Genomic DNA, 26,847 nt, shown 5'->3' with positions numbered 1-26,847 from the left:
CTCTCCGAAGACTCAGGGCGGCTCACAATACATTTTAAAAAAAATAATTATAAAAAAACATTGACAAATTAAAAACATTAAAAACTCATTCACGCCATTCATGCCCGGAATAGCATATTGCCCCCAACAGTCTGGGTCCTCATTTTATCCACCTCGGAAGGATGGAAGGCTGAGTCAACCTTGAGCCGGTGAGATTTGATTCCGCTGATCTGCTGAACTAGCAGTCAGCTGAAGTAGCTGCAGTACTGCACTCTAACCACTGCGCCACCTCGGCTCTTAAACACACTTTTTGAAGTGCGTTTCAAGGGTGAGGGTCATACGTTGGTCGTGTGATGGCCAACACCTTGAATTTCTGGGAACAATCCCCGCCTCCCGTGAGAAACCCCTGCCTGGCTTGGAAAAACCCCTTCCCCCTTCCTAAGAATGCCCATCTAAAACGTTTGGATTGCCAGGTGCCCCTTGCTTCCTTCCCCCCATCCCCTGAGGATGTAGGAGAATAAATGAGCTGGCTGTTTGGGAGATGGAGATGCCCAATCCCCTTCTTTTTTTTCTGCTGGAACTGGCCCCGGTTTTCTTCCTCCGTCAGGATAGAAACATGTCCTGGGAATCTCTTTTTTTCTGCTGTGCCCACCTGATGCCAACAGCTGCTGCAAAATTTTGGCTTGCAAAAAAAAAAAAGAAGTAAATTGGCTTGAGGTTTGCTGCCTCCTCAAAAGCCTTGGTAGTACAGTGGTTTAAAGCACCCTGTTATTAACATAGCTGCCTGCAATTACTGCAAGTTCAAATCTCACCAGGCTCAAGGTTGACTCAGCCTTCCATCCTTTCAAAGGTAGGTAAAATGAGGACCCAGATTGTGGGGGCAATAAGCTGACTTTGTATAAATATGCAAAAGGATGAAGGCTATTGCTTAACGCATTGTAAGCCGCCCTGAGTCTCCGGAGAAGGGCGGCATATAAATCAAATTAAAAAAAAAAAATCCCTCCCCACTTATTCTTTGAACCTGAGACAAGTTAAGGAAAGAAAGCAAGAGTGGATCCCCTTAGATTTGTCTCTTCTTCCCCCACCTCATCATCTTTCGTACATTCTGCAGGATCTGCTGCATTCATCAGAAAGAAAAAACCTCAGGGCAGCCCAGTCCTGCCAGCTCAGACTCTGTGAATGGCCTGGTCACATAGCACTTAAAGTTATACACAAGCAGTCCTGGAGTTACGACCACCATTGAGCCCCGCATTTCTGTTGCTAAGTGAAACATTGGTTAAGTGAATTTTGCCCGATGTTGTTATGACCTGACTTGCCGCCGTCGTTAACATCGAAGCATCGCAGCTGCTAAATTTGCGACAAACTTGTTCAGTGAATTTGGCTTTCTCAATTGACTTCGTTTGCCGGAAGTTTTGCCAAAGGGGATCGCATGACCGACCCCGGGGACACTGCAACCGTCATAAATACATGCCGAGCTTCCGAATTTTGGTCACGTGACTGTGGGGAGGCTGCAATGGTCGGAAGTGTGAAAAACGACCGTACCTTTTTTCAGTGCCGTCACTAAATGAATACAGGACTACCTGTACCACTACATAGTGTTTTTACAGCCCTCTCTAAGTGGTCAGAATATTGCTCCCAATAATCATCATTAGAAAGGAAGGCTTGGGTCAACCTTGAGCTGGTCAGGATCGAACTGCTTGCTGTGGGCAGAATTAGCTTGCAATACTGCATTCTAACCACTGCGCCACCACGGCTCTGAGTGATGCCCTTAATTCTGCTTCCATGGCAATATCACCGTTCTCTTCTATGTTCACCCATGTCTGTTCACTCATGTCCTCCCTCCTCCAATACCACTTGCCTTTTCAGAGGACAAAACCACTCTTAGGAAAACAGGGTTGGGTGAAGATGGACAGTGCTTGGACCACTGCGTTTAGCTACCCATCCGGCTGCTCCACGCACACGACACGGTCGTGAAGAGCAGGGGTGGGTTCTACTTACCTTTACTACCGGTTTGCAATGGGACTGTGCGCGCGCGCGAAGCAAGTGCGTGCGCTGAGCTTCTGCACATGAGCAGATCATCTATGATGACATCTGGGTGGGTGGGCGGAGCCTCCCCAGGGTTTTACTACCGGTTCGCAAGAACCGGACCGAACCGGGAGCAATCAGTGGTGGGTTTCAAAAATTGTTACTACCGGTTCTGTGGGTGTGGCTTGGTGGGTGTGGCATGGCTTGGTGGGCGTGGCTTGGTGGGCATAGCAGGGGAAGGCTACTGTAAAATCTCCATTTCCACCCCACTCCAGGGGAAGGATACTGTAAAATCTCCATTCCCATCCCACTCCAGGGGAAGGGTACTGCAAAATCTCCATTCCCACCCCACTCCAGGGAAAGGCTACTGCAAAATCCCCATTTCCTCATGATCAACTGGGACTCGGGAGGCAGAGAATAGATGGGGGCGGGGCCAGTCAGAGGTGGTATTTACCGGTTCTCCGAACTACTCAAAATTTCCGCTACCGGTTCTCCAGAACTGGTCAGAACCTGCTGAATCCCACCTGGGGGGGCAACCCACCACTGGTGAACATGCTGTGTGCTTTTTTTTTTTTTTCCTTTTCACCCAAGCTGATCTTCAGACCAGGCTTGTCAATGCAGAGAAGGGGTGGAGGATGGAGTGGGACTCAAAACTGAGTGAGCTACATCCACAGTGGTATGGAAATATTGGCAGTTCTCTCCTCAAGGGCTGGCAGCACCCAGTGTCAGAATAGAGCTGACAAAATTAAAACAGTTAAAAAAACAACAAAAAACCACAATTCTATAAATACCATGAAAAATTCTGACTTGCCCCGCCCCCATCTGCCTCCCAGGTCCCAGCTGATCGAGACGAAATGGGGATTTTGCAGTATCCTTTCCTTGGAGTGGGGTGGGAATGGGGATTTTGCAGTACCCTTCCCCTGGAATGGGGTGGGAATGGAGATTTTGTAATATCCTTCCCCTGGAGTGGGGTGGGAATGGAGATTTTGCAGTACCCTTCCCCTGGAGTGGGGTGGGAATGGAGATTTTGCAGTACCCTTCCCCTGGAGTGGGGTGGGAATGGAGATTTTGCAATACCCTTCCCCTGGAGTGGAGTGGAGTGGGGTGGGAATGGGGATTTTGCAGTAGCCTGCCCCTGGAGTGGGGTGGGAATGGAGATTTTGCAGTACCCTTCCCCTAGAGTGGGGTGGGAATGGAGATTTTGCAGTACCCTTCCCCTGGAGTGGGGTGGGAATGGAGATTTTGCAGTACCTATCCCCTGCCACACCCACCAAGCCACGCCCACCAAGCCACACCCACAGAACTGGTAGTAAAAAAATTTGAAACCCACCACTGGTTCAAGGTTGGGAAACTCTGCCGTAGTGACAACTGAACTTCTTCTCAGTTGACTTCTTGTGCAGTGGTGGTATTCAGCCGGTTCGGGAAAACCGGTAGGGGTGACTGTTGGATGCTCCGCCCACCCGCGCAGACGCCATGTCGTCTCATTTTTTCCACATTTTTGAGACTCTGCGTATCCCCAGAAGGCCTTGCTCATCTGTGGAAGATGCACACACATTTGCGAACCGGTAGGGAAGGTAAGTGAATGCCACCCCTGCTCCAGTGTGTCCCAAAAGAAAGCTAAGCACATCTTGGCCTGCAGCGATCAATAGAAGCCCAGCAGATTTTAACGGCTTCGCGTTCCATCAACCACATTATCTATGACGTATTCTAGATTGTGTCAGTCAAATAGGATCATTTATTAATTCATTTGCAGCATTTGGAGTTTACTTCCCGTTTTAAAGAAACATCTCAGAATGGTTTCAAAAATAAATAAATAAATCAAACTCTCCATTACAACTATTGATAAAAGCATATGTTGGATAACATTTTTTAAAAATTTAAAATAAAATAAACAGCCAATAATGACTGAGAGAGGAATAGCAGCGGGGCAAAGAAATTTGGAGACAGCACAGCAGCTTCAGCCAGTGATTTTAAATCCGAAACATGTTTTTGTGTGCCACTGAAAAAATAAATAAAACAAAACGTTTTGTTACTGTACATATAACATTTATCCATTCAAAGGAAGCTTGTCTGATGCATATTCTTGGAATATTATACAGAGAGTCCTCCACTTACAACAGTTCATTCATGGCTCTGTGATTCACTTAACAACTCCAACTTCACTTAACATCCGTGGCAAAAACGGTCATGTAATTGGGTGTGCTTACTTAACCACTGCTTTTCTTAACAACAAAAAAATTGTGGTCGTAAATCGAGGACTGCAGAATGCGATGGTATACAGAATGGCAGCCACTATCTTGACTTTTTTTTAAAAAAAATTCCCCCCTCCTGCACAATAGGAAATCCTTAAACAGTGTATTGCCGTGGGAAAAATAATAGGAGGAAAAAGTCCACCAGATATAAACCATGAGTGAAATCCAGCAGGTTCTGACAGGTTCTGGAGAACCAGTAGTGGAAATTTTGAGCAGTTCGGAGAACCAGTAGCAGAAATTTTGAGTAGTTTGTAGAACCAGTAGCGGAAATTTTGAGCAGTTTCGAGAACCGGTAGCAGAAATTTTGAGCAGTTCGGAGAACCAGTAGCGGAAATTTTGAGTAGTTCGGAGAACCAGTAGCAGAAATTTTGAGCAGTTCGTAGAACCAGTAGCAGAAATTTTGAGTAGTTTGTAGAACCAGTAGTGGAAATTTTGAGTAGTTCAGAGAACCAGTAGTGGAAATTTTGAGTAGTTCAGAGAACCAGTAGCGGAAATTTTGAGTAGTTCAGAGAACCGGTAGCGGAAATTTTGAGTAGTTCCGAGAACCAGCAAATACTATCTCTGGCTGGCCCCAGAGTGAGGTGGGAATGGAGATTTTGCAATATCCTTCCCCCAGGAGTGGGGAGGGAATGGAGATTTTACAGTATCCTTCCCCGGCCATGCCCACCAAGCCACGCCCACAGAACCGGTAGTAAAAAAAATTGGATTTCACCACTGATATAAACCCTAACCCATAAATAAATCAAATTGCTCACCTGGAGCAAATCTAACACAATAGCATGTATATATTATTATGAGAACTACGAGAATACAGGTAGTCCTCAACTTACAACAGTTCATTTAGCAACGTTTAAAGTTGCAATGGGACTGAAAAAAGGGACTTGAGACCACTGTTCACTCTTAAGACCGTTACAGCATCCCTACGCTCACGTGATTTACATTTGGATGCTTGACAACTGGTTCCTATTTATGACGGTTGCAGTGTCCCGGGGGGGTCACATGATCCCTTTTCGCGACCTTCTGACACGCAAAGTCAACGGGGCAGTTCAAATTTTCAAATTTTCAGTTCAAACCAGGTTGACTCAGCCTTCCATCCTTTCTAAGGTAGGTAAAATGAGGACCCAGTTTGTGGGGGCAATAAGCTGACTTTGTATAAATATACAAAAGTATGAAGGCTATTGCTTAACGCATTGTAAGCCGCCCTGAGTCTCCGGAGTCTCCGGAGAAGGGCGGCATATAAATCAAATTTAAAAAATAAAATAAAAATAAAAAATAAAAAATTTACTTAACAGCCGTGTTGCTAATTTTAACAACTGCAGCGGTTCACTTAACAAAGGTAACAGGGAAAGTTGTAAACTGGGGCAAAACCCGCGTCACAAATTTCCCGCTGAGCAACATAGATTCTGGGCTCAATTGTGGTCGCAAGTCGAGAACCACCTGTAAATGGAGCCTCCTTCCTTTCCTTTGTGTAGCTAGTGACTCACTCAATTTGTGGGTGCATTAATCGGCTACGGGAGTTTCATCACTGGAAGCTCTCAAGAAGAGATCGGTCAGAAATGGTGTAAGATCTCCTGCTTCAGCAGGGTGGATGGTTGAGGTTGGACTAGATGACCTACAAGGTCCCTTCCAATTCTGTTAATCTGTAATTGATGGTTTCTCTCTAAAAAGCTACCTGGTGTGGCTTCACTCTTTATTTATTTATTTATTTTATTAATCATATTTCTATGCGGCCCACTCTCCGAGGACTCTGGGCGGCTTACAACAATCGACAGTATACTAAATAGCATATTGCCCCCAACAATCTGGGTCCTCATTTTACCCACCTCGGAAGGATGGAAGGCTGAGTCAACCTTGACCCAGTAAGATTTGATCCGCTGATCTGCTGAACTAGCAGTCAGCTGAAGTAGCTGCAGTACTGCACTCTAACCACTGCGCCACCTCTGGGTATGTGTTGTGTTTGTGTTCACATGTGCAAGGCAGTTTTAATAAGCACATTGGAAAAATGGTGGCTTAGTCTGTGAATCTTTTGCGTGTGAACTGCTGCTTGTGATCCATGTTTGCCACATGAGGCTAACTCCCCAAAACAATCCCTGACCTATTTCTAGACCAAAAGATTCATGGTAAAAGATTAAACAAGTAATGAAGGCTTTATTATTGAGGCTGTATCTAAAAGTTTCAAATATCTTTGTTGTCCGCCTGCATAGTCCCACAAGAACCCAGCGCAGTTTAAATTTGGAGTTGGAGTGAGCAATTGGGTCCAAAACTTTTCTTTTAAAAAAATTTTTTTTTTTAAAACATAAAACAAATCCATCATCCATTACAAATGCAAACAGTGTGTCAGTCGGTTACAAATCTTTTGTGCTTCCTCCCCATATTCAAAATTTACTAATTCTCATATTGTCAAACAAATCAATATCCTCATTTATCATTTATTTAACTATGGCTTTGTCGCTTCAAAAAAAATTATTTTCAAATATTATGTCCAAAACTTTTCTTATTCTGCTTCTCCAAGAAATGGTGGTGGTGGATCAAATTGTTCACATCAAATAGTCCATATTCAGTCCAAAATGCATCCTTTGGTAAAACCAGTTGTTGGTGTGAAACAAGGAGGAGGTGTTTCTGTTTCTGCTTGCACATAGTCATCACCTGGCAGTATGGATTCTCACCTTTGCTCCCCAGCGTGGCCTTTTATCCCACCTCCAGAGCCAAATGGGGGACCGGCTCAAACCATCCTTAACTTTACTGGTATTAAATGAGACTTTCTACCTGTATTCCAACACTCTCCAAGATTATCTCATGGTGGATATAATGTGCTAGGCTTTGACATCTGCAAGCTCTAAGCCTAAGGAAGCCTTCTTTGCTCCTTGAGCCACAAAGGTCCTAACCGGAAGCCCCCGTTCTAAAAAATTAGATTTTTTGTTTGTTTTTTTTTGCTTTCTCTTCTGCTATCTACTGCATAGATATAGGTCAAAGATATTCAGATCTCTCAGTTTGCTTTGAGAAGCTATTTCTCAAAATGGCCATGATCCCGTTTCCAAAAATTCATTTTCCACAAGGATGTCTCTATTTGAGACCTGATTGGTTTAAAATCCAACTTTAAAAACGACGACAACAACAAAGCAATCTACCATGGAATGTGTTTCCCGCTTTTTCTGAACCATTGTCAGGGATGTCTTTTGGGGGGCGGGGCGGTCAAAAAAGTCAAGATGGCGGGCACAATTGTGCAACGGAGGCCCTGCCCCCATTGATGGCTGGCATTCTATAGCGTTAAAAAAAAAAGAAAAGAAAAACCCCGAGATTTTAAACAACTGAACAACTTTTCCTGGATCGCTGGCATTGGAAAGGTCCGAGGAGAGGGATCTAGCTAGCTCGCTCTTGAATTTAGGGCAGAAAGTAGAACAGGATTTCGGTTCTGCGGATCCTTAAAAGGAAGCCCCGAGAATTTTAATCGGTTTTGCTTGGCACTGTGCGTTGCGAAGCCTTGTGTTTCAATAGGAGCCAAGGACAGGAGGGGGGGGAAAAACATTTTTTTATGATGCTCCTTGGAAGGACAACTGGAGGGAACTGCAGGGGAAACGATCCCCTGCGATCGCTGCAGAGGGATCGACCTCCAAGCACCTCTCTTGGGAGAATAAACGAGCCTCGAACTGGAGCATCTCAAGCCCTCCCGCTCGCCCTTTCCTGGGGGCGGCCACGAGGGAGACAATTCGGCCCGGGATGCTGTAACTAAAACGATTGAGCGGCGCGTCAACCAACCAAGTAAACAGCCAAACAAACATGGAAAAATATCCACTTACAGAGATGGAAACAGTTAACCCTTGTATTCTGTACACGCAGTTCTCTTCCCTGCTTGCCTGAGTTTCAAGCTACTGGTCCCTCTGCCCATCCATCTTCGGTCGGTCTAGCTAGCTAGCTTGGGTTTTTATAGGTTTTTAAGTTGTGGATTTTTAATGTCGTTTTTAATATTGTAAACCGCCCGGAGTAAGTTGGGAAGCCATATAAATAAATAAGTTTCCTTCCTTCTTTCTTTCCTTCCTTCCTTCCTTCCTTCCTTCCTTCCTTCCTTCCTTCCTTCCCTTTCAATTCAGTTCAGTTCCTTCCTTCCTTCCCTCTCTTTCAATTCAATTCAATTTTCTTCCTTCCTCCCTCCCTCCCTCCCTCCCTTCCCTTTCAATTTAATTCCCTCCTTCCCTTCCCTTCCCTTTCAATACAATTCAATTCAATTCCCTCCCTCCCTCCCTTCCTTCCCTTTCAATTCAATTCAATTCAATTCCCTTCCTTCCTTCCTTCCTTCCCCTTCAATTCAATTCCCTCCCTCCCTCCCTTCCTTCCTTCCTTCCTTCCTTCCTTCCTTCCTTCCTTCCTTCCTTCCTTCCCTTTCAATTCAATTCCCTCCCTCCCTCCCTCCCTCCCTTCCTCTACCTTTAATGTCTTTTTCCATCTACATACTTTTTAGTTGTTTTTAGTGTTGAGTTGGGACCACCAATTACTCTCCCTCTAAGCCCAACCTTCCTCACAGGTTGATTGCCATAAGCAAAATCGGGGAAAGGGACCGCTATATACGGGTTCAAAGATCCCCAATCGAAAGATGCCCTATCGATTTCCAGAGCACGATACCATAGTCTTTTGAGACTGAAGGATGCCAATGTCAATGATATCGATCTAATTAAAAGGGGTCAGTGCTTTGCCATTGCCCTAATTCAACTTCGCCTCGGGATCTCCTGGTGGCCTCCCACCCTGTTTGGCTTCTCAAGGCCAAAGGAGCTGACCCTCTCTCTTTCTCCGCTGGAAATTTGAACCAACCCCGCGCCTTCATGATATCAGAAATGCCATCATGAGGGAAGGACGCAAGTAAAGATGGACACAGCCCTGGAGTCGGCCAGAAGAAGGGAGGGGGGTGGTTCTTGCGGGGGGGGGAGGTAGTTGTCCCTGGCAGATGGCGAGGTGACTCTATCCACCAAAGGTAGTCGGAGTCGATCCGCTTTGGAATCCCAGCTTCGGTGGAGCGCTTTGAAAAAGGAAGGGGCCCGAAGCGCTGCGCCTGGGAAGAAAGCATATAGTAACAGTAACAGAGTTGGAAAGGGACCTTGGAGGTCATGTAGTCCGACCCTCTGCTCACGCAGGAGACCTGAACTACTAGGGGTTCGAACCGCCGAACTGCCGACCTTTCTGATCGCCAAGCTCAGTGTCTTATCAAGCCTGGCGCTTGATCCACAGGCTGCGCCAAACCACGACGGCCAGAGTCACGATGGCCAGGCCCCTCAGCCCCCCACCCGGCTCACGAAGCGGGAGAGCAAAGGTTTCCCATGCCGCCGGCCGGGTCAGTCGAGGAGAATCCGGCAGCAAAAGTCAAGGCCAAGCCGAGATGCTTTTGCGCAAAATGTGTGGGACCAGCCAGCTGAACTGACCAGGCTCCTGTCCATCACCACCTTTTACTCGCGAGTCAAACGGTCCTCCGTGGGGGTCTCTGCAACTCCAGAAGGCTCCATCCCTCTTGACGTGGGGGAAGGGGCGCCCATTACCAGGGCATGCAAGAACCTGGCTCGACCGCACTTTCCCCGACGTGCAGGTGGCACTGAGACACTGAACTTTGTCGATCAGAAAAGTCGGCAGTTCGGCGGTTCGAATCCCTAGTACAGGTCTGCGCGAGCAGGGGGCTGGACTAGATGACCTCCAAGGTCCCCTTCCAACTCTGTTACGGTTTGAGCTTGCAAAGATCCTCTTCTTCGGTTCTCGAGGCTTTGCCTGGGGAGGCGGGGGGGGGGCAAGACCCCTGAGATCCGTGGGCGCAGGCTAAGGGAAGCTGCAACCTTCTGGGCTTTTTTTTTAATTTATATGCCGCCCTTCTCCGAAGGCTCAGGGCGGTTTACAATGCGTTAAACAATAGCCTTCATACTTTTGTATATTTTTTTATACAAAGTCAGCTTATTGCCCCCACAAACCGGGTCCTCATTTTACCTACCTTAGAAAGGATGGAAGGCTGAGTCAACCTTGAGCTTGGTGAGATTTGAACGCAGTAATTGCAGGCAGCTGGAAGCTAAATACTACCTTTAACAGTAGTAGCATTAGCCTGTTGCGCCACTCAGGGTCCTAGCTTCGGTGCAGAGCCAATCCGGGGATCTCCAAATCCATTCCCAAAAGCTCTTCTTTCTATTACATCCCAATCCACCTGTTTGTTCCCTGCATTATTTTACACATTTGCCGAGGTCGGGGGATAAGACAGAACGACAAACTAACTAGCCAGAGGAGCTGGGCTCTCCCAGTACGAAGTTAAGGGTCGTGTGAATGAGCGCGAGGTAGAGGCTGGCAGGACCATAGGCCCGCTTTGAAGGGGGTGGGGGGCGCAATTGCAAAAAAAACCAAACAAACAAAAAAAAAAACCCTAGGGTTTTCTGAGAGTTATGGGCACTGGAGTCCCGCCAGGCAAGAGGCCCCGCCGGTTGGTGGGGGTAGGGGTGGGGGTCGCAGGTGATGCAGGAACCGAAAAAAGATAGTCGGTGAAGGTCGCGCGGAATTTCATCGCGTCCCACCCTCCCAAGGTTGCTTTAGGAGAGCATCTGGTTAGATTGACTTTATGCAATCGGCAAAGATTAAAGTAGCTTAATCAATCAATTAATTAATTAATTAAGTAACTGGTCTCTCTCTCCCCCCCCCAAAGAGAGTTTGCCCAATTTAGGGCGATACAGCTTGCATCATTAAGCCAAAAATGGTGTCGGCTGGGGATGATGGGGGAATGTATTCATTCAAGGGGCTCCCGTTTTAAGGGAGAAGCCCCGAATTTAAAATCCTTAATAAGGAATGATTCGGTTTTAATGGGGATGCGGCTGAGCTCCCTCTTTAGCCAACGAGGAGCCTCTTTTTTCCTGTATTTTTTTTAATGTTTTTTTTTTCTTTTTCTCTCTATCTTTTTCCTCCTTTCCCCTTATTTTTTCCTCTATTTTCCTCTAACCCTTTTCCTCCTTTTTCCCTTATATTTTCCTCTTATTTTTTCCTCTTATCTTTCACTCTCTTTTTTCCTTATTTTTTTCTGTTCTATTTTTATTTATTTTTCCTCCATTTTTCTTCTATTTTTCCTCCATTTTCCTTTTTTTCCCCCCCATCTATTTTTCCTCTTGAGGTGTTTTGAAGGCATTGGGCCCTTTGGGCCATGTCCGTGTGCCGTTCTTCGTGTGAACGAACTTTTCGCTCCCTCCCTACCCTACCCTGCCCTACCCTGCCCTGCCCCACAACTCGCCTCCTTCCCCCCCACCCCCCAAAAGGAGGCAGCCTCTGGCCGCTGAGAGACTCCGCTCTTTCCGAAATCCTCGGATTTCCCTCTCTCTTCCTCGTAGAGAAAAGCACATCCAATAAAACAAAGGGCAATATTTAACTGTATTTATTTACAAACCGCTCATCGGATCCAAATGCTTCTGGCCGGTTTAAAATAAATATATTAAAAATAAATCGAAATCGTAGTGAAAAAATCGCCTGAGCGGTCCCTGGAAGAGGGTGCGGGGACTCATCCCGCATCCCAAACGGACCTCGCAGGGAAACGAACCGAGGGGCTCTTCTTTCCCATTCGAATTTAAACGAAACAAAAATCGTGCAGTCAGGCGCGCTTCGTTATTTGCGAAGCCCGATTTTCCCTGCAATCCCTTCTGAGTGAGGGAAGGCGCGGAAGGGACTCCAGGAAAACGCTTCGTTCGGAGGCAAAACCCGAGGAAGACTCGCGTTCCCGTTTTCACACGATGCGCAAGAGCCGGGCTCGGTTTCGATTAGGGCGCGTTTGAATGGAAACCCCCGGGCATTGCGGCTGGGCGGACTCAGCTTGCTCCCTACCCCCCACCCCCCCCATTACCGGGTAGAATTATATATGTGATGTGCATGTATGTATGTAAGCCAGCCTTCGATTTCGTCTGAATCCCTTTTCTCGATTCACACAATGTGTGGGACAGGAAAATGGCTTAAGGGATGCTGAGTGGCAAGAATATATTTCCCAACCAAGATTATTAGCTCCAGTAACCGGGCGATTTAGGAATAGAATAGAATAGAATGGAATAGGAATAGGAATAGGGATGGGATAGGGATAGGGATAGGATAGGATAGGATAGGATAGGATAGGATAGGATAGGGATAGGGATAGGGATAGGGATAGGGATAGGGATAGGGATAGGGATAGGGATAGAATAGAATAGAATAGAATAGAATAGAATAGAATAGAATAGAATAGAGCAGAGCAGAGCAGAGCAGAGCAGAGCAGAGCAGAGCAGAGCAGAACAGGGATGGGATAGGGATAGAATAGGATGGGATAGGGATAGGGATAGAATAGGATGGGATAGGGATAGGGATAGGGATAGGGATAGGGATAGGGATAGGGATAGGGATAGGAATAGAATAGAATAGAATAGAATAGAATAGAATAGAATAGAATAGAATAGAATAGAATAGAATAGAATAGAATAGAATTCTTATTGGCCAAGTGTGATTGGACACACAAGGAATTTGTCCTGGTACATACGCTCTCAGTATACATAAAAGAAAAGACACATTCGTCAAGAATCATAAGGTAAAACACTTAAATGATAGTCATAGGGAAGAAATAAGCAATCAGGAAACAATATCAATCTAAATCGTAAGGAGAGGCGAACTCAGGGGTCTTTTAACCGACTTAAGTTGCGTGAAGGCGCAACCAGTTTTCTTTTGAGACCTAAACCAGAGATGCTTTCCGAAGGCGCGCGTGATCTTCCGAAAGTATCTCCCGGCCCAGGGCCTGGGTCTTACATTTTCCTCTCCCTTTCGGTTGGGGGGTGGGGGTCATTACAGAAATAATTCAGGTCACCAAAATCGTTTCTCTGCTCTGGCGTTGGCTTTGTGGGCAGAGAGTCCGGAGAACCTGCCTGCGGCTGTTGGGTGTTTAAAACGCGACGGGGTGCGGTGTGAACCCCGAGGCAGAAGGAGAGAGAAAATGTCTCTGAATCCCATCAAATGGATCCACATTTTTCCTGCCAGGCGTTCTTTCTCTAAAGTGGTCCACAAGTCCGACTTTCTAAAAAAATAAAATAAAATAAAAAAGGATTTTTTATTTTTTTTGCCACGTGTGAACGCCACAAACAGGCGTTTTCTGGGCCCTGCTAATCTGCCACGCTGGTTGGGGATGATGGGGCGCGAAGTTGAGGAGCTGGACCGCCACTGGGCGAGCTGATGCCTGACTCCAACTTATAGCTCCTGGTTGTAAAGAGAGCATTCCCTTCCCCGCTTGCGCATTCGTTGTTTGCGAACTTTTTGCAAGTTCTTGGAGGGGTCCTTTTGCTCGAAAAGACCCTCCCCCCCATCACTTGACGGGAAAAGATCCTTGGGAAGCGCGTTTGTGGCGCGCCTCACCTGCGCCAGGTAGACCCAAATCAGACTGTCAACCTTGCAGAGGCTGCGCTTGCGGCGAGGGGGAAAGGGAGCGCCCGGGGGTGGGTGGGGATGGATGGGGAGTAGCTGTAGCCGGTGTCTTTGATCTGTTGAGATCTGATCTGATCGGGAGATCTGCATCTCTGCCCTCAGGGGGCGATTCTCCCGGCCTGAGCCCCCCCACCCTTCCCCAACCAACCCTGGAATACGTTGCTGACTTTTGCTGAATTGCAGCATAGCAACAGTAGGACCAGTTCTTCTTTCCCACAGACGGATCTTCTCCCCCTCGGTAACTCCGGTTCACTTTGGAGCGCCGTCAGTAGGATTCTTACGCCGGGACCGAACCCCTGCACGTTTGGGTACCAGACACCCTGGCGGCTGCGTCGGGCGCAAGACGTTAAAGCCATCCATCCAGAAGTGGCCCGTTTTTATTTAGGTGGAGGTTGCTTCCTGCGTGGGGCCATGGTTTATAGGGGGCAAAAAAAGAGGGGTGAAATCCAGCAGGTTCTGACAGGTTCTGGAGAACCGGTAGGGGAAATTTTGAGTAGTTCAGAGAACCGGCAAATACCAGCTCTGGCTGGCCCCAGAGTGGGGAGGGAATGGAGATTTTGCAATATCCTTCCCCTAGGAGTGGGGAGGGAATGGGGATTTTGCAGTATCCTTCCCCCAGGAGTGGGGAGGGAATGGGGATTTTGCAGTATCCTTCCCCCAGGAGTGGGGAGGGAATGGGGATTTTGCAGTATCCTTTCCTTGGAGTTGGGTGGGAATGGAGATTTTGCAGTATCCTTCCCTTGCCACGCCCACAGAACCGGTAGTAAAAAAAAACTGGATTTCATCACTGGAAAAAAAAATGCACACGCACGGTTAGTTACTCTGTAGGTAGGATGTTCTCCACGTTCCTAGTCTGACTTACCCCACGCGGGGGGTCCTTGTTGAAGCCACGTTCGCGCAGCCTGGAAAAAGTTTGGTTAAGGAGTTTCGGAGTCGCGCGGGGGTCTGTTCCTTGGTTTGCAGGACTCGCTCAGCCCCTTCCCTTACACTCAGGGTTCAGACAGGGACGGAAACTGGGGTGGGGGGTGGGAGAGAGGGGAACCCACCAAACCGGGCGTGCTTTTGGTCCACTCCACAGGGCTCCCCCCCACGCAGGGTCAGATGCAACCCCGGCAGCGACCCTTTTGCTCGGGTTCGGCCGACGCTGGGGTAGGTGGTGTGGAGAGGGTGGAGGGGGGTGGAGGGGAGGGGGAGTTAGGTGGTGGTGGTGGGAGGGGGAAGAGTGGTGGAGGGGAGGGGGGAAGGTGGGGGGAGGGGGGAAGATGGTTGAGGGGAGGGGGAAGGTGGTGGTGGGAGGGAGGTGATGGGAGGGGGAAGAGTGGGGGAGGGGAGGGGGGAAGGGGGAAGGTGGTTGAGGGGAGGGGCGAAGGTGGTGGGAGGGGGGAAGGGGGGTTGGATGGGGGGCTGCTGGGAGGGAAAAGAGTGGTGGAGGGGAGGGGGGAAGGTGGTGGTGGGAGGGTGGTGGTGGGAGGGGGAAGAGTGGTGGAGGGGGGAAGGTGGTGGGAGGGGAGGGGAGGGGAGGGGGAGGATGGTTGTGGGGAGGGGGGAAGGGGGGTGGATGGGAGGGGGGTGCTGGGAGAGGGAAGAGTGGGGGAGGGGCGGAGGGAAGGTGGCTGAGGGGAGGGGAGGGGGGCTAAGGTGTGGTGGGAGGGGGGGAGGAGGGGGTGTCTGCGACGGCTCGCCCAATGCCAGCAGCGGCCCGGAGAGACTAAGGCGAGCGGCGGGGCTCGCGCCGCCTTCTGCCCTCCGTTGCTTCGGGCGCCCCTCCGGGGAGGGAAAAGTCCAAGCAGCCTCCAAGCAGCCCCCGCTGCCAGATGCCGCAGGCGGCGGCGGGGGCCCGGCAGCTCCCGGCCAGGCCCTAGAGGCGGCCCCGCCAGCCGACCTGCCTGCCTGCCTGCCTGCCTGCCCGCGGCCAGCGCGTTGCGCCGTTGCTCCTCGCCCGCCTTCCCGGAGGAGGAGGAGGAGGGAGGGAGGGAGGGAGGGAGGAGGAGGAGGACCAGGACCGGAGCCCGCCGGCGGGGCGCCCCGGCCCGAGGAAGACTCCGCCGGCACCCGGGCCGCCCCACCATGCTCCTGCCGTCCCCTCGCCGCCGCCGCCTCTTCCTCGCCGTCTATTACCCGCAGCTCTTCCTCATCCTGACCAGCGGCAGCTACTTGTGAGTCGGCGGGGAGGGGGGCAGGCTGGGGAACCGGGGAGGGAGCGGGACGGCCAGGCAGGTGGCTGGGGGTCCCCTTCGCCAGAGGGGCTTCAGAAGGAGCGGCGGGCGGGCTGGGGCTTTCCCTGCCCCGCCATGCCCCGATGCCCATCGTCCCCCAGAGGGGCAAAGCCTGGCCGGCAGGTGTCCCCCCGCGAGGGGCAGAGGCTCCCTTGAAGTCCTTTCCGTGGACTCCGGGCTCGCCTGTCGTCCCTCGACCCCGGTTGGCATGGCCGAGAAGGCTTTGGGGCATCGGGGCTAAGCGCCTCTGCCAGCCTCGGGGCCGGTTGCTGCCCGTGTGCGCAGGTGGAGGGCAGCGGGAGGCTCCGGGGTCGCGCCGGGAGGGGGGGGACCCCTCTGGAAAGGAGGGGGGGCGCACCCAGGGTTGAGACCTGCCCGGGCTTGTCTTTGGGGGACACCCGCAAAGTTTGGGTGTTAAGTGAATTTCATTGTATGGGTATGCTGGGTATACACGTACAATGACAATAAAGCTGTTATTATTATTATTATTAATTGACATGGTCATTTTTGTATATCTTGTTTTTTCTATGATGATCATTTTTGTCTATCTCTTTTCTACATGTTTCACTTGTCTTCTTTATACTGTGACTGCTATTCTAATAGCAAATCCTTCCTAAAACTTATTGCATTACATTCTTGATTAAATTATTGTTATTGTTGTTATTTTATTATTGTTATTATTACTATTATTACTGTTATTACTATTACTATTATTACTATTGGTACTATTGCTACTATTGCTGCTATTGCTATTGCTATTGCTATTACTATTACTATTATTATTATTATTATTATTATTATTATTATTATTATTATTATTATTTTCCACGCGCGGCTTTCAAGGTGACCCGCAATCTGAGCCCCATTGACTCGATTTGCGGCAACACTGGATTCGCGGGAGGAGGCGAAACTGTGGAGGGGAGGGGGTGGGTGGGTTTTCCCCCTGTTTAGCAGGTGGCACGGATTCCCTCAGGAATGCTGGGTTGTTCCGCGTGTCGTGCGAACGGAAAACAAGCCAGCGGGCGAGAATCGGCTCAGAAGCTGGTCTGGCCCAATAACGAAACATGCGAACCCCCCCCCACGCAGGACGCCCTCGGCCAGATTCCCCCTCCGTCCGGCGAACCTCTGGAAGCTGAAGAGGCACGCCTCCGCGTGGGAATTTCGCGAGCTGTGGGAGGGGGTGTGTGGGGGCTTCATTCGGTCTTGGGCTAAATTGATTTAATTCGATTTTACTTCTGCTCTTAAATTTTTGTATTCTATGTGTTTTCTCTTGTGCCTGTTCACCATCCTGAGTCCTTCGGGAGTAGGGCGGTATATAAATCAAATAAAATGAAATGAAGAGCCTTGGTAGTACAGGGGTTTAAGGCACCCTGTTATTAAGCTGGTTATTAAGACCAGCTGCCTGCAATTACTGCAGGGTTCGAATCTCGCCAAGGCTCAAGGTTGACTCAGCCTTCCATCCTTTCTAAGGTAGGTGAAATGAGGACCCGGTTTGTGGGGGCAATAAGCTGACTTTGTATAAATATACAAAAGGATGAAGGCTATTGCTGAGCACATTGTAAGCCGCCCTGAGTCTTTGGAGAAGGGCGGCATATAAATCAAATTAAAAAGAAAAATGAAAAAAATGAAAATGAAAGTTTCGCAGGGGAAACCTGGACCCTCCGTCGATCGGCCGCTCTCTTTCTTCTCCATCACGGCGGCACCCTTTTCTCCAGCTCCAATCCACCCACCTCGCGTCTTTCTCAGCCCGGCCTCTTTCTCCTCCTTAATTCTAATGAAATGCATATGCTTCCGAGCAAGGAGTTGGCTTTGAGAGTCCCGCGCCGGGTTCGCACTGGGTAAGCGGCCTCCCTTGTAACCGGCGCTCACACGGGGCCAGAGCTGCTTCCCAACGCCCTGCTCTCTTCCCCAGCGGTGGGGGGGGGCTTCTTGGAGGAATGAGATGATGGTGTTGGGGGGGATTAAATTAATCTGGAAAGGAACCCCTTCTCCTGCCCCCTCCCCCCCTCCCCAGGATAACCCTGCCCGTATTTTCTTGAAGAAAAAAAAAAACTGGAGGAAATTGCTATCCTTCCCCAGTTTTCCTTGCTATAAATAGTCTAGCTTAGTCTTGAAACAAAAGTTTTCTCCGCCGCAGGCCAGATGCTGGTGGTTTTCCTTGCAGTGTGACATAATTATAAGGTCCAGAGGCAAAAAGCTATAGAAGGAGAATAATAATCCCAAAGCAGCTTTTATTTTGAGCAAATTTCGGGGAGGATTGGCTCTAGAGCAGGGGTCTCCAAGCTTGGCAACTTTAAGCCTGGCAGACTTCAGCTCCCAGAAGCTGGTTGGGGAATTCTGGGAGCTGAAGTCCGCCAGGCTTAAAGTTGCCAAGCTTGGAGACCCTGCTCTAGAGCCTGGATTTCTGGAGCGGCATCAATTGGTGGGCAGATTAATTCCTCTCCTGTCCTGACCCCCTTTTCCAATCCCTTTTCTGCAATGGACCTGGCGCTGGTGGTCCATTGGGACGCTGATCCAAAAAAGACTTGAGATGCATTGCTAGATGCTCCTGACCCCTTGCAAAGAGGACGGGGGGGGGCACATTTTACTCCAGGGAGGTGGATCCAGGGAGCACCTGCTGCTTTCAGGTAGAAAGTTAAACTCCTGGTGTGTGTGTGTGCATGCCTTTGTGTAACCCTATTCATCTTGGGAGACTTATGAACCACTTTGGTAGTTTTCTTAGCAATCTATTCTGTCCCTGCTTAGTTTTTTCAAGGTCAGGCAAATCCATCTGGATGCCACCTAGGAAACCAGGGGTTTCCCAACCTTGGCAACTTTAAGCCTGGCGGACTTCAACTCCCAGAATTCCCCAGCTAGCTTGCCGGGTCTCAACCCAACAAGTCTCAACCCAGTCTCAACCTGGAGCTTGCTGGCTGGGGAATTCTGGGAGTTGAAGTCCGCCAGGCTTAAAATTGCCAAGGTTGGAGACCCCTGAGTCTTAGCTGAACATTTTGAGGGTTTTTGTAAGTGCCGAGGCTCTGATTCAACTTTCAAGACTGGTGGTGGGCTGTTGACACACAAATAATCGAAAGAAATCCTTTCTTCCGGTTCAAAGCAGTGGATTCTAGAAAGTTCTAGCAGGGCTTTGCAAAGGTTGTTTGCACAAGGTGGTGAGGGCCACACTCCTTCCCCCCAAAGTAGCTGATTCCAGATTTCCTTCTGGAGACCATGTGAGAATCTTAAGGGGTGAACTAGACGTCTTCCACCCCTCGAAGCTTAAGGTCAACATTTTATTCCTCAAGGCTCCCAAAGGAAAGTAGAACGTTATGAAAGAATGAAATTTTGGTTTGTAGCCATTGTGGAAGCCCTCTTCAGATGCAAACAAAGCAAATAAACAAAGATTCTAGGGATGGGCATGAAGCTGTTTTACATCCCTCTGTCAGACAATGTGAACTTCCTGTTCCAGAACATCCATTGATGGGGCTGTCCACTTTGGGTGAACAGTTGATTAGAAAGAGTCGAAGATGCACTAGGAAGACATCCAGTCCATCCAGTGGCACTGTTGTGGCCCGTCAGCGGCCTGTGCAGTTAGTAGCTGATTCTGGCAGTGAGGAGGCTGGTGTGCTGTGCCAGCAGCCTGTGCAGCTGGCACTCGAGTCAGGCAATGAGGAGGCTGGAGAAGATGTGGTGCCAGATGCGGGGATTCAGCCAGGGCCTTCAGAACCTCCAGAAGTTCCCATAAGTGAAGAGGAAGAAGAGGAGGGCGCACAGAGCTACCAAAAGGCAGGAGTGGCTCCTCAGGAGAAGGTCTCCTCGAGAGTAAGACTTGGGGCTAATTGGCCACTCCCTTAGCCTATTTAAGAAAGGAGGACGACTGAGGCAATTTGCAGGGAACAACTTCGTTCACTCTCCTTCGCGTCCTGATCTTAGTTCTCTTATCAGTTTCCTGCAAATTGCTTCTGGGCTTTCTGCCAACCCTAGTAAGATTACGATTATTTATTCTTTGGATTCTTGTAGGCTGTTAAGAAAGTCAATTAACAGCCTTTATTTGAAAAAAGACCGATTTAATTTAGTAAACTAAGGTTTGTACAGACTTTGTGTGTGCTGCGTTCTTTGGGGTCCGTAGCTGGGGCAGAACAGGCACCAAGTGTGCCATGGCATTGTTGTGAAACAGCATCCTGACCCATGTGATGCCATCCACAGTTTTACCAGGGTGCTCTGCCTGCAGAGCTTCTGTATGGTGGCAGAAGATGAGGGCTTCTGTGAAGCCTTGTGAACCAGGATTCAAGATCTGCTCTCTCTCTCCTCAGGGTGGCTACTGGCAAATTTCTGTGTCCCTGAGCAAAGTTGTCATTGGTGTGTGTGTGTGTGTCTCCATGGAAGATCATTTTTACCACTCTTGGGCTGATATATTTCATTTTATTCTAAGATCACCTGAGCTATTTGTTGTTGTTGATGTTAGTTGCAAAGTCGTGTCCGACCCATCGCGACCCCACGGACAATGTTCCTCCAGGCCTTCCTGTCTTCTACCATCTTCTGGAGTCCATTTAAGCTCACTGCTTCAGTGACTCCATCCAGCCACCTCATCCCTTTCTTCTTTTGCCCTCAATCGTTCCCAGCATTAGGCTTTTCTCCAGTGAGTCCTTCCCTCTCATTAGGTGGCCAAAGTATTTGAGTTTCATCTTCAGAATCTGGCCTTCTAAAGAGCAGTCAGGGTTGATCTCCTCTAGGACTGATCGGTTGGATCGCCTTGCAGTCCAAGGGACTCACAGGAGTCTTCTCCAGCACCAGAGTTCAAAGGCTCAATTCATTGGCTCTCAGCCTTCCTTATGGTCCAACTTTCACAGCCATACATTGCAACTGGGAAAACCATAGCTTTGACTATACGCACTTTTGTTGGCAGGGTGATGCCTCCATTTTTTTTGAGCTATTATGTAGCAGCAAAAGTATGCTTCACCGTAATTCATACATGGAACCGAACAGCAACATGTGTCTCATGTTACCATTATATATTTCCTATTTCACCAAGGTTTCCAGAAAAGCCTTTTAAAATGAAGTGAGTAGCAATTGGATTCAATGGGTGTGATTTCTCCATTTTGCTACGCCTTGCATGGGAATGGTGGTCTCATATTTTTCACCTTCCCTGACCACACATATTACTTTCTGTATCCCCACCCTGGGAGACTTTTAGGGCTGATGGGTGAGGTAACATATCTTTTTTACCCAACTCTATTCAGCAGGTTTTAGGGATGTGGTGGCTCAGTGGCTAAGATGCTGAGCTTGCCGATCAAAAGGTTGGCAGTTCAGTGGTTTGAATCCCTAGTGCTGCGTTATGGGTGAGTTCCCGTTACTTGTCCCAGCTTCTGCCAACCTAGCAGAGAGAGAGAGAGAGAGAGAGAGAGAGAGAGAGAGAGACAGAGAGACAGAGAGACAGAGAGAAGAAGAGGGAGAGAGAGAGAAGGACGTGTGGAGGCAAAATGTTGTATCCAATTCCTTTCTTTTTCCTTCATAGGGCTTATTTTCTAGTCCCCTGACCCTTGATCCTTTCTTTGAATCTGTTCCAATTCCTCTGGTTTCTTCTTAAACAGTGATGTCCAGAATTGGACATAGGACTTAAAGTGTGCGCTGACCAAAGCAGATATGTCTTCACTTTACAGGCAATTTTTTTGTCAATTACTGAATTAGTTATGGATAGCATGGACATGTGCAGCCTAAGGAAGGTGCCAGTACTGGTTTCTCATTGCCAGGTTCATTCAGATATAAGTCCTTCATATTCAGAGAGTTCTTTCTTTCTTTTTCTTTCTTTCTTTCCTCCTTCCTTCCTTCCTTCCTTCCTTCCTTCCTTCCTTCCTTCCTTCCTTCCTTCCCTCACTCCCTCCCTCCTTCCTGTCTTTCTTTCTTTCTTTCTTTCTTTCTTTCTTTCTTTCTTTCTTTCTTTCTTTCTTTCTTTCTTTCGATCAGAATTGCAGCCACAAAACCATAGATTTCACCCGGAAAGTAAAATATAGGCTTAACATTTCCCTGGTTTAATTATCCTACCTTAAAATCACAAGGCTGATTTAATATGATCTGTTTATCCAATACTTTATTTTACAAACTTTATGAGATGTATTTAACCTTTGCATTGCACTGAATATAAACATTCCAGCAGGAGTGGTTGAATTAATGCAATATATTTTTACGAAGCACATGGTCCCATTCTGAAAACTGATGCAATATTCTGGCCCAGATTTCTCGTACATTATTTCCATGTCTAATGGAAAGTACCCTACTGAACTTGTGGTGTGTGTGTATATATGTGTTGTGGGTAACTGTACTTTTCCTGGTTAACTAATGGCAACCTTTGAAGATTAAAACTTGGCAGAAACTCCCTGTTTCCTTTTCAGGGTCTTTTTCGGAGAAATGTAGTTTTCTGAAAGGAAACGAAGGCTTCCCCAGTTGTTAGACAGAAAACTTGAATGGGTTTGCAGCTTGTTTTTATTTGTATTTTCTAGTCATTCCGTGCTTTTAAAAAAATCTACACAAGAAAGCCAGTGTGTAATTTTTGATTAATAAATGATGGTGTAATAATATATGTTCTTCGGGAGTGATTTTTTTTTTTTTTGCTTATTGTTACTGCACACTGGCTTATGAATAGGACAATTATTTCTAAATATGAAACCCCTTTATTATTATAAGACAGGATGGTTTGGTGGTGAAGGTTTGGCCTAGGAATGAGGAGATCCAGGTTTGAAACTACTCTCCCTCACAGAAATTCCTTGGAGAGCCTTCGGGCCTTCTCTCAGCTCAATTTACCTCACGCGGCTGTTGTCCTGGGAAAGGAGAAGAGAGAATACAGATCAGGGGTGAAATCCAGCAGGTTCTGACAGGTTCTGGAGAACCGGTAGCGGAATGTTGATAGTTCAGAGAACCGGCAAATACCACCTCTGGCTGGTCCCAGGAGTGGGGTGGGAATGGGGATTTTGCAGTATCCTTCCCCTGGAGTGGGGTGGGATTGGAGATTTTGCAGTATCCTTCCCCTGCCATGCCCACCAAGCCACGCCCATCAAGCCGCGCCCACCGGTAGTAAAAAAATTTGAATTTCACAACTGGTACAGGTAGTCCTCAACGTACGACTGTAATTGGGACCAGAAATTCTGCACCTAGGCAACGCGGTTGTTCAGTGAGCCATACCCAATTTATGAGCTTTTTGCCGTGGTTGTTAAGTGAATCACTGCAGTTGTTAAATGGGTCACGCAGCTAGTAAGCGAATCTGGCTTTCCCCACCGACTTTGCTTTTTGGAAACTGCTGGAAAGGTTTGCAAGTGGTGATTCCATGACCCCCAGGATGTTGCAACTCATGTAAAATACACACCAGTGAGCAAAGCACCTAAATTTGATTACTTGACCAAGGGGATGCTGCAATGGCGGTAAATGTAAGGACCGGTCATAAATCCCTTTTTTTGCAATTCTGTTATAACTTTCAACAGTCACTAAATAAATTATTTTCTGTTAAGGAATACTTATATAATGATGCTATTTCAGCTCCGGGAAGAATAGCTTGACTAATAAATATCAGCTCTAATATAGACGTACATAAAAATACATAGTTATAAAAAGGAATTCAGTGCAGCCTTCCTAGAGAGGTGAAACATTTTAAATGCTTGTTGAATATTAATGGATGTTTGCAGGAGTGTCCTCTGGACGTGGCCCACAAAAATTGAGATGGGTGACTGCATTTTGCAATCAAAGCTCAGACTATTTCTTTCGCGTTATCCGGATGCCTCTGGAAGTTCATACTATACAATTGCATGGAACATTTTTTTTTATTTTTATTTTTTTTAATTTGATTTATATGCCGCCCTTCTCCGGAGACTCAGGGCGGCTTACAATGCGCTAAGCAATAGCCTTCATCCTTTTGTATATTTATACAAAGTCAGCTTATTGCCCCCACAAACTGGGTCCTCAATTTACCTACCTTAGAAAGGATGGAAGGCTGAGTCAACCTTGAGCCTGGCGAGATTCGAACCTGCAGTAATTGCAAGCAGCTGGCTTTTAAACTGGCTTTTAAATTGGGTTTTAAACCTCTTTAGATAAATTTGGATGTTTTTTAATCTTTGAGCCTAAATTACTTAATCTGTTTCTTAATAGTTTTTAACTTCTATATGTATTTGTATTTATTATGGCTGTTCACCGCCCTGAGTCCTTCGGGAGTAGGGCGGTATACAAATATGAAAAATAAATAAATAAATAAATAAATAACAGGGTGCTTTAGACCACTGTACTACCAAGGCTCTACCAAATTCTGCCTATAATATTTATTTATTTATTTATTTGTCAAGAACTTATTAGGTAATTTATATAATTATTAGCATGAATTGAATACATAAAATAGATATAATTAAAGGGGACATTAGGACAGGGATGGCAGGCACGCTGGTGCTCTTATGCATGCCCCTTCAAGACCTCTTAGGAATGGGGGTGAGCTCAACAGTAGACAGTCTTAGGTTAAAATTTGGGATGAAACCACAGAGTCAGGTAGTGCATTCCAGGCATTGACCACTCTGTTGCTGAAGTCGTATTTTCTGCAATCGAGTTTGGAGTGGTTCACTTTAAGTTTGTATCTATTGTGTGCTCGTGTATTGTTGCGGTTGAAGCTGAAGTAGTCATTGACAGGTAGGAAGTTGTAGCAGATGATTTTATGAGCTACGCCGAAGACGTAGCTCATAAAGTTCTAAGTTTTCTAGGCCCAGAATTTCAAGTCTGGTGGCATAAGGTATAATGTTGCGCATTAATGCAGCCGCGCGGGTGGTTATGGGGGCGACACGGCGCACCCATGTAACACCTCTCCTGCGTGAGCTGCACTGGCTCCCGGTGGTCTTCCGGGTGCGGTTCAAGGTGTTGGTCACCACCTTTAAAGCGCTCCATGGTTAGGACCTGGGTATGTAAGAGATCGCCTTCTGCCACCGATAGCCTCCCACCGGCCAATACGCTCCCATAGAGAGGGACTCCTCAGGGTGCCGTCGGTCAAACAATGTCGACTGGCGACACCCAGGGGGAGAGCCTTCTCTGTGGGGGCACCTACCATCTGGAATGAGCTCCCCCCGGAGATAAGGAGGATCCCGGATCTGCGCACCTTCTGCCGCGCTCTCAAGACCTTTTTATTGCTTCAGGCTGGCCTGGCCTAACTTTCCCTTTTTCCCTTTTAAAATGTAAATTTTAATCTGTTCTTAATTATTTGGGGTGTTTTAAATCTGTCTTGGGCCAAATTATTTAATTCGGTTTTATTTTGCTTTTAAATTTTGTATTTATGTGTTTTATCTTGTGGCTGTTCACCGCCCTGAGTCCTTCGGGAGTAGGGTGGTATATAAATCAAATAAAACCTTTAGGTTTAAACCTAAATCTAAACCTAATAAAAGCATTCAAATTCTCATCAGGATTTCATTAGCTGAATCTCTGCAACAAAGTAACTGTAAACTGCAAAGTATACTGTAAATCAGGCAAATCACACAGGCACCTACAAATACGAACTTCTTGTGGATGCTTAACAAATCCGGTTTTGATGCTTTGAGCCTGACCAGGATTAACAATAAGATGAATTAAGGCTTTAGCATTGAAGTGAGATTCAAGTAGAGAAGTTAGGGAGGAATTGAAGGAGGGCAGAAATGTTTTCCTTACTCCTCCGTAGTATCTCAGTCAGAAATAAGATTCCAAGGAGAAAAGTGAGTGCGTGGAAAGGTGTTAGCTAAGGCATAATTTCAGGGACTCAGTGGCTAAGATGCTGAGCTTGTCAATCGAAAGGTCGGCAGTTCAGCAGTTCGAGTCCCTAGTGCCATGTAACGGGCTGAGCTCCTGTTACTTGTCCCAGCTTCTGCCAACCTAGCAGTTCGAAAGCATGTAAAAATGCAAATAGAAAAAATAAGGACCACCTTTGGTGGGAAGGTAACAGCGTTCCGTGTGCCTTTGGCGTTTAGCTATGCCGGCCACATGACCACGGAGATGTCTTCGGACAGTGCTGGCTCTTTGGCTTTGAAACGGAGATGAGCACTGCCCCCTAGACTCAGGAAGGGCATATGTGCGAGAGGAACCTTTACCTTTACCTTAAGGCATAATTTAGCCCCTTCCTGTCCTTGCTTCTTTATCACATAATTGTGGATTCTGGAGAAATCCACAGAGAATGAAGGTAAAACAGACCAAAATGGAAGGATGGCTATGAATCTTTTTTTTCAAAGAAAGTCTTGCAGGTAGATGCCAAGATATGGTTCATAAATAGAGAAGAAAGAAAAGTTTGGAGGCCACCAAACACACTCAATGAGTAGAGAAAGGGCGGGAGGCTGAAATGCACGAGAAAGTATCTCCCAGACCAGGGGTGGGCAACTATGTACCTTTTAAGACCTTTGGACTTCAAATCCCAGAATTCATGAGTCAGCCTGTGAGCCTGGCTGGCTCAGGAATTCTGGGAATTGAATCCGCAAGTGGTAATAGGTGCCCACTCTTGTCCCAGATGACAGGCAAGAGATTCAACGACATCTTTCTTTTCTCTCTTTGGACTGTCTTGAAGGCAATTACTGGGGAGATACAAAATGGAGTAAGAAAATGCTTTTTTTAAAAAGGAGTCTTTTGCCTGCTCACATGAAATTGTCATGCAAATAAGCAACCAGAAGAGAGATTTGCATTTTGCAGTGTGCCTATTCCAGGTATGGGAGTCCCAGGAAGTGCATCAAAATTGGAGAGAAGAGTGCATAGTTACTGCTTAGGTTTCCCCTCCCCCCCAGTCAGGATATTTTGTTTTGTTTTGTTTTATTTTATTTGTAATTTTAATGTTATTTTATATATTTATACTTATGAATAAGTAGATTTATATTTATGGATTTATTTTAATGTTGTAAGCTGCCCAGAGTTGTCTTGTGGCTACATGAGTGACAAACAAATTTAAGAAATAGGTAGGCAGGCAGGCAGGCAGACGGACAGACAGACAGACAGGCAGG

At 47.4% G+C, this 26,847-nt stretch overlaps 1 protein-coding gene across 2 annotated transcripts in view; it reads left to right on the top strand.

Annotated features, from left to right (window-relative positions):
* Window positions 1–26,847, top strand: part of WNT7B (Wnt family member 7B) — a 154,331-nt gene that overhangs the window by 2,648 nt on the left and 124,836 nt on the right. The window contains exon 1 of one of the 2 annotated variants that reach the window (XM_060684118.2): window positions 15,699–15,841. The exons of the other annotated variant lie outside the window; for it this stretch is intronic. Within the exon in view, the coding sequence (XP_060540101.2) occupies window positions 15,753–15,841 (89 nt within the window). The 5' untranslated portion in view covers window positions 15,699–15,752. Of the gene's footprint in view, window positions 1–15,698; window positions 15,842–26,847 lie in introns of those variants that run through there. 2 annotated transcript variants of the gene reach the window in all.

The sequence above is a fragment of the Pantherophis guttatus genome, chromosome 7 (genome assembly GCF_059756535.1).
Source record: "Pantherophis guttatus breed Tessera chromosome 7, ASM5975653v1, whole genome shotgun sequence".
NCBI lineage: Eukaryota > Metazoa > Chordata > Lepidosauria > Squamata > Colubridae > Pantherophis > Pantherophis guttatus.
This window is presented reverse-complemented; position numbering and strand designations above follow the sequence as displayed.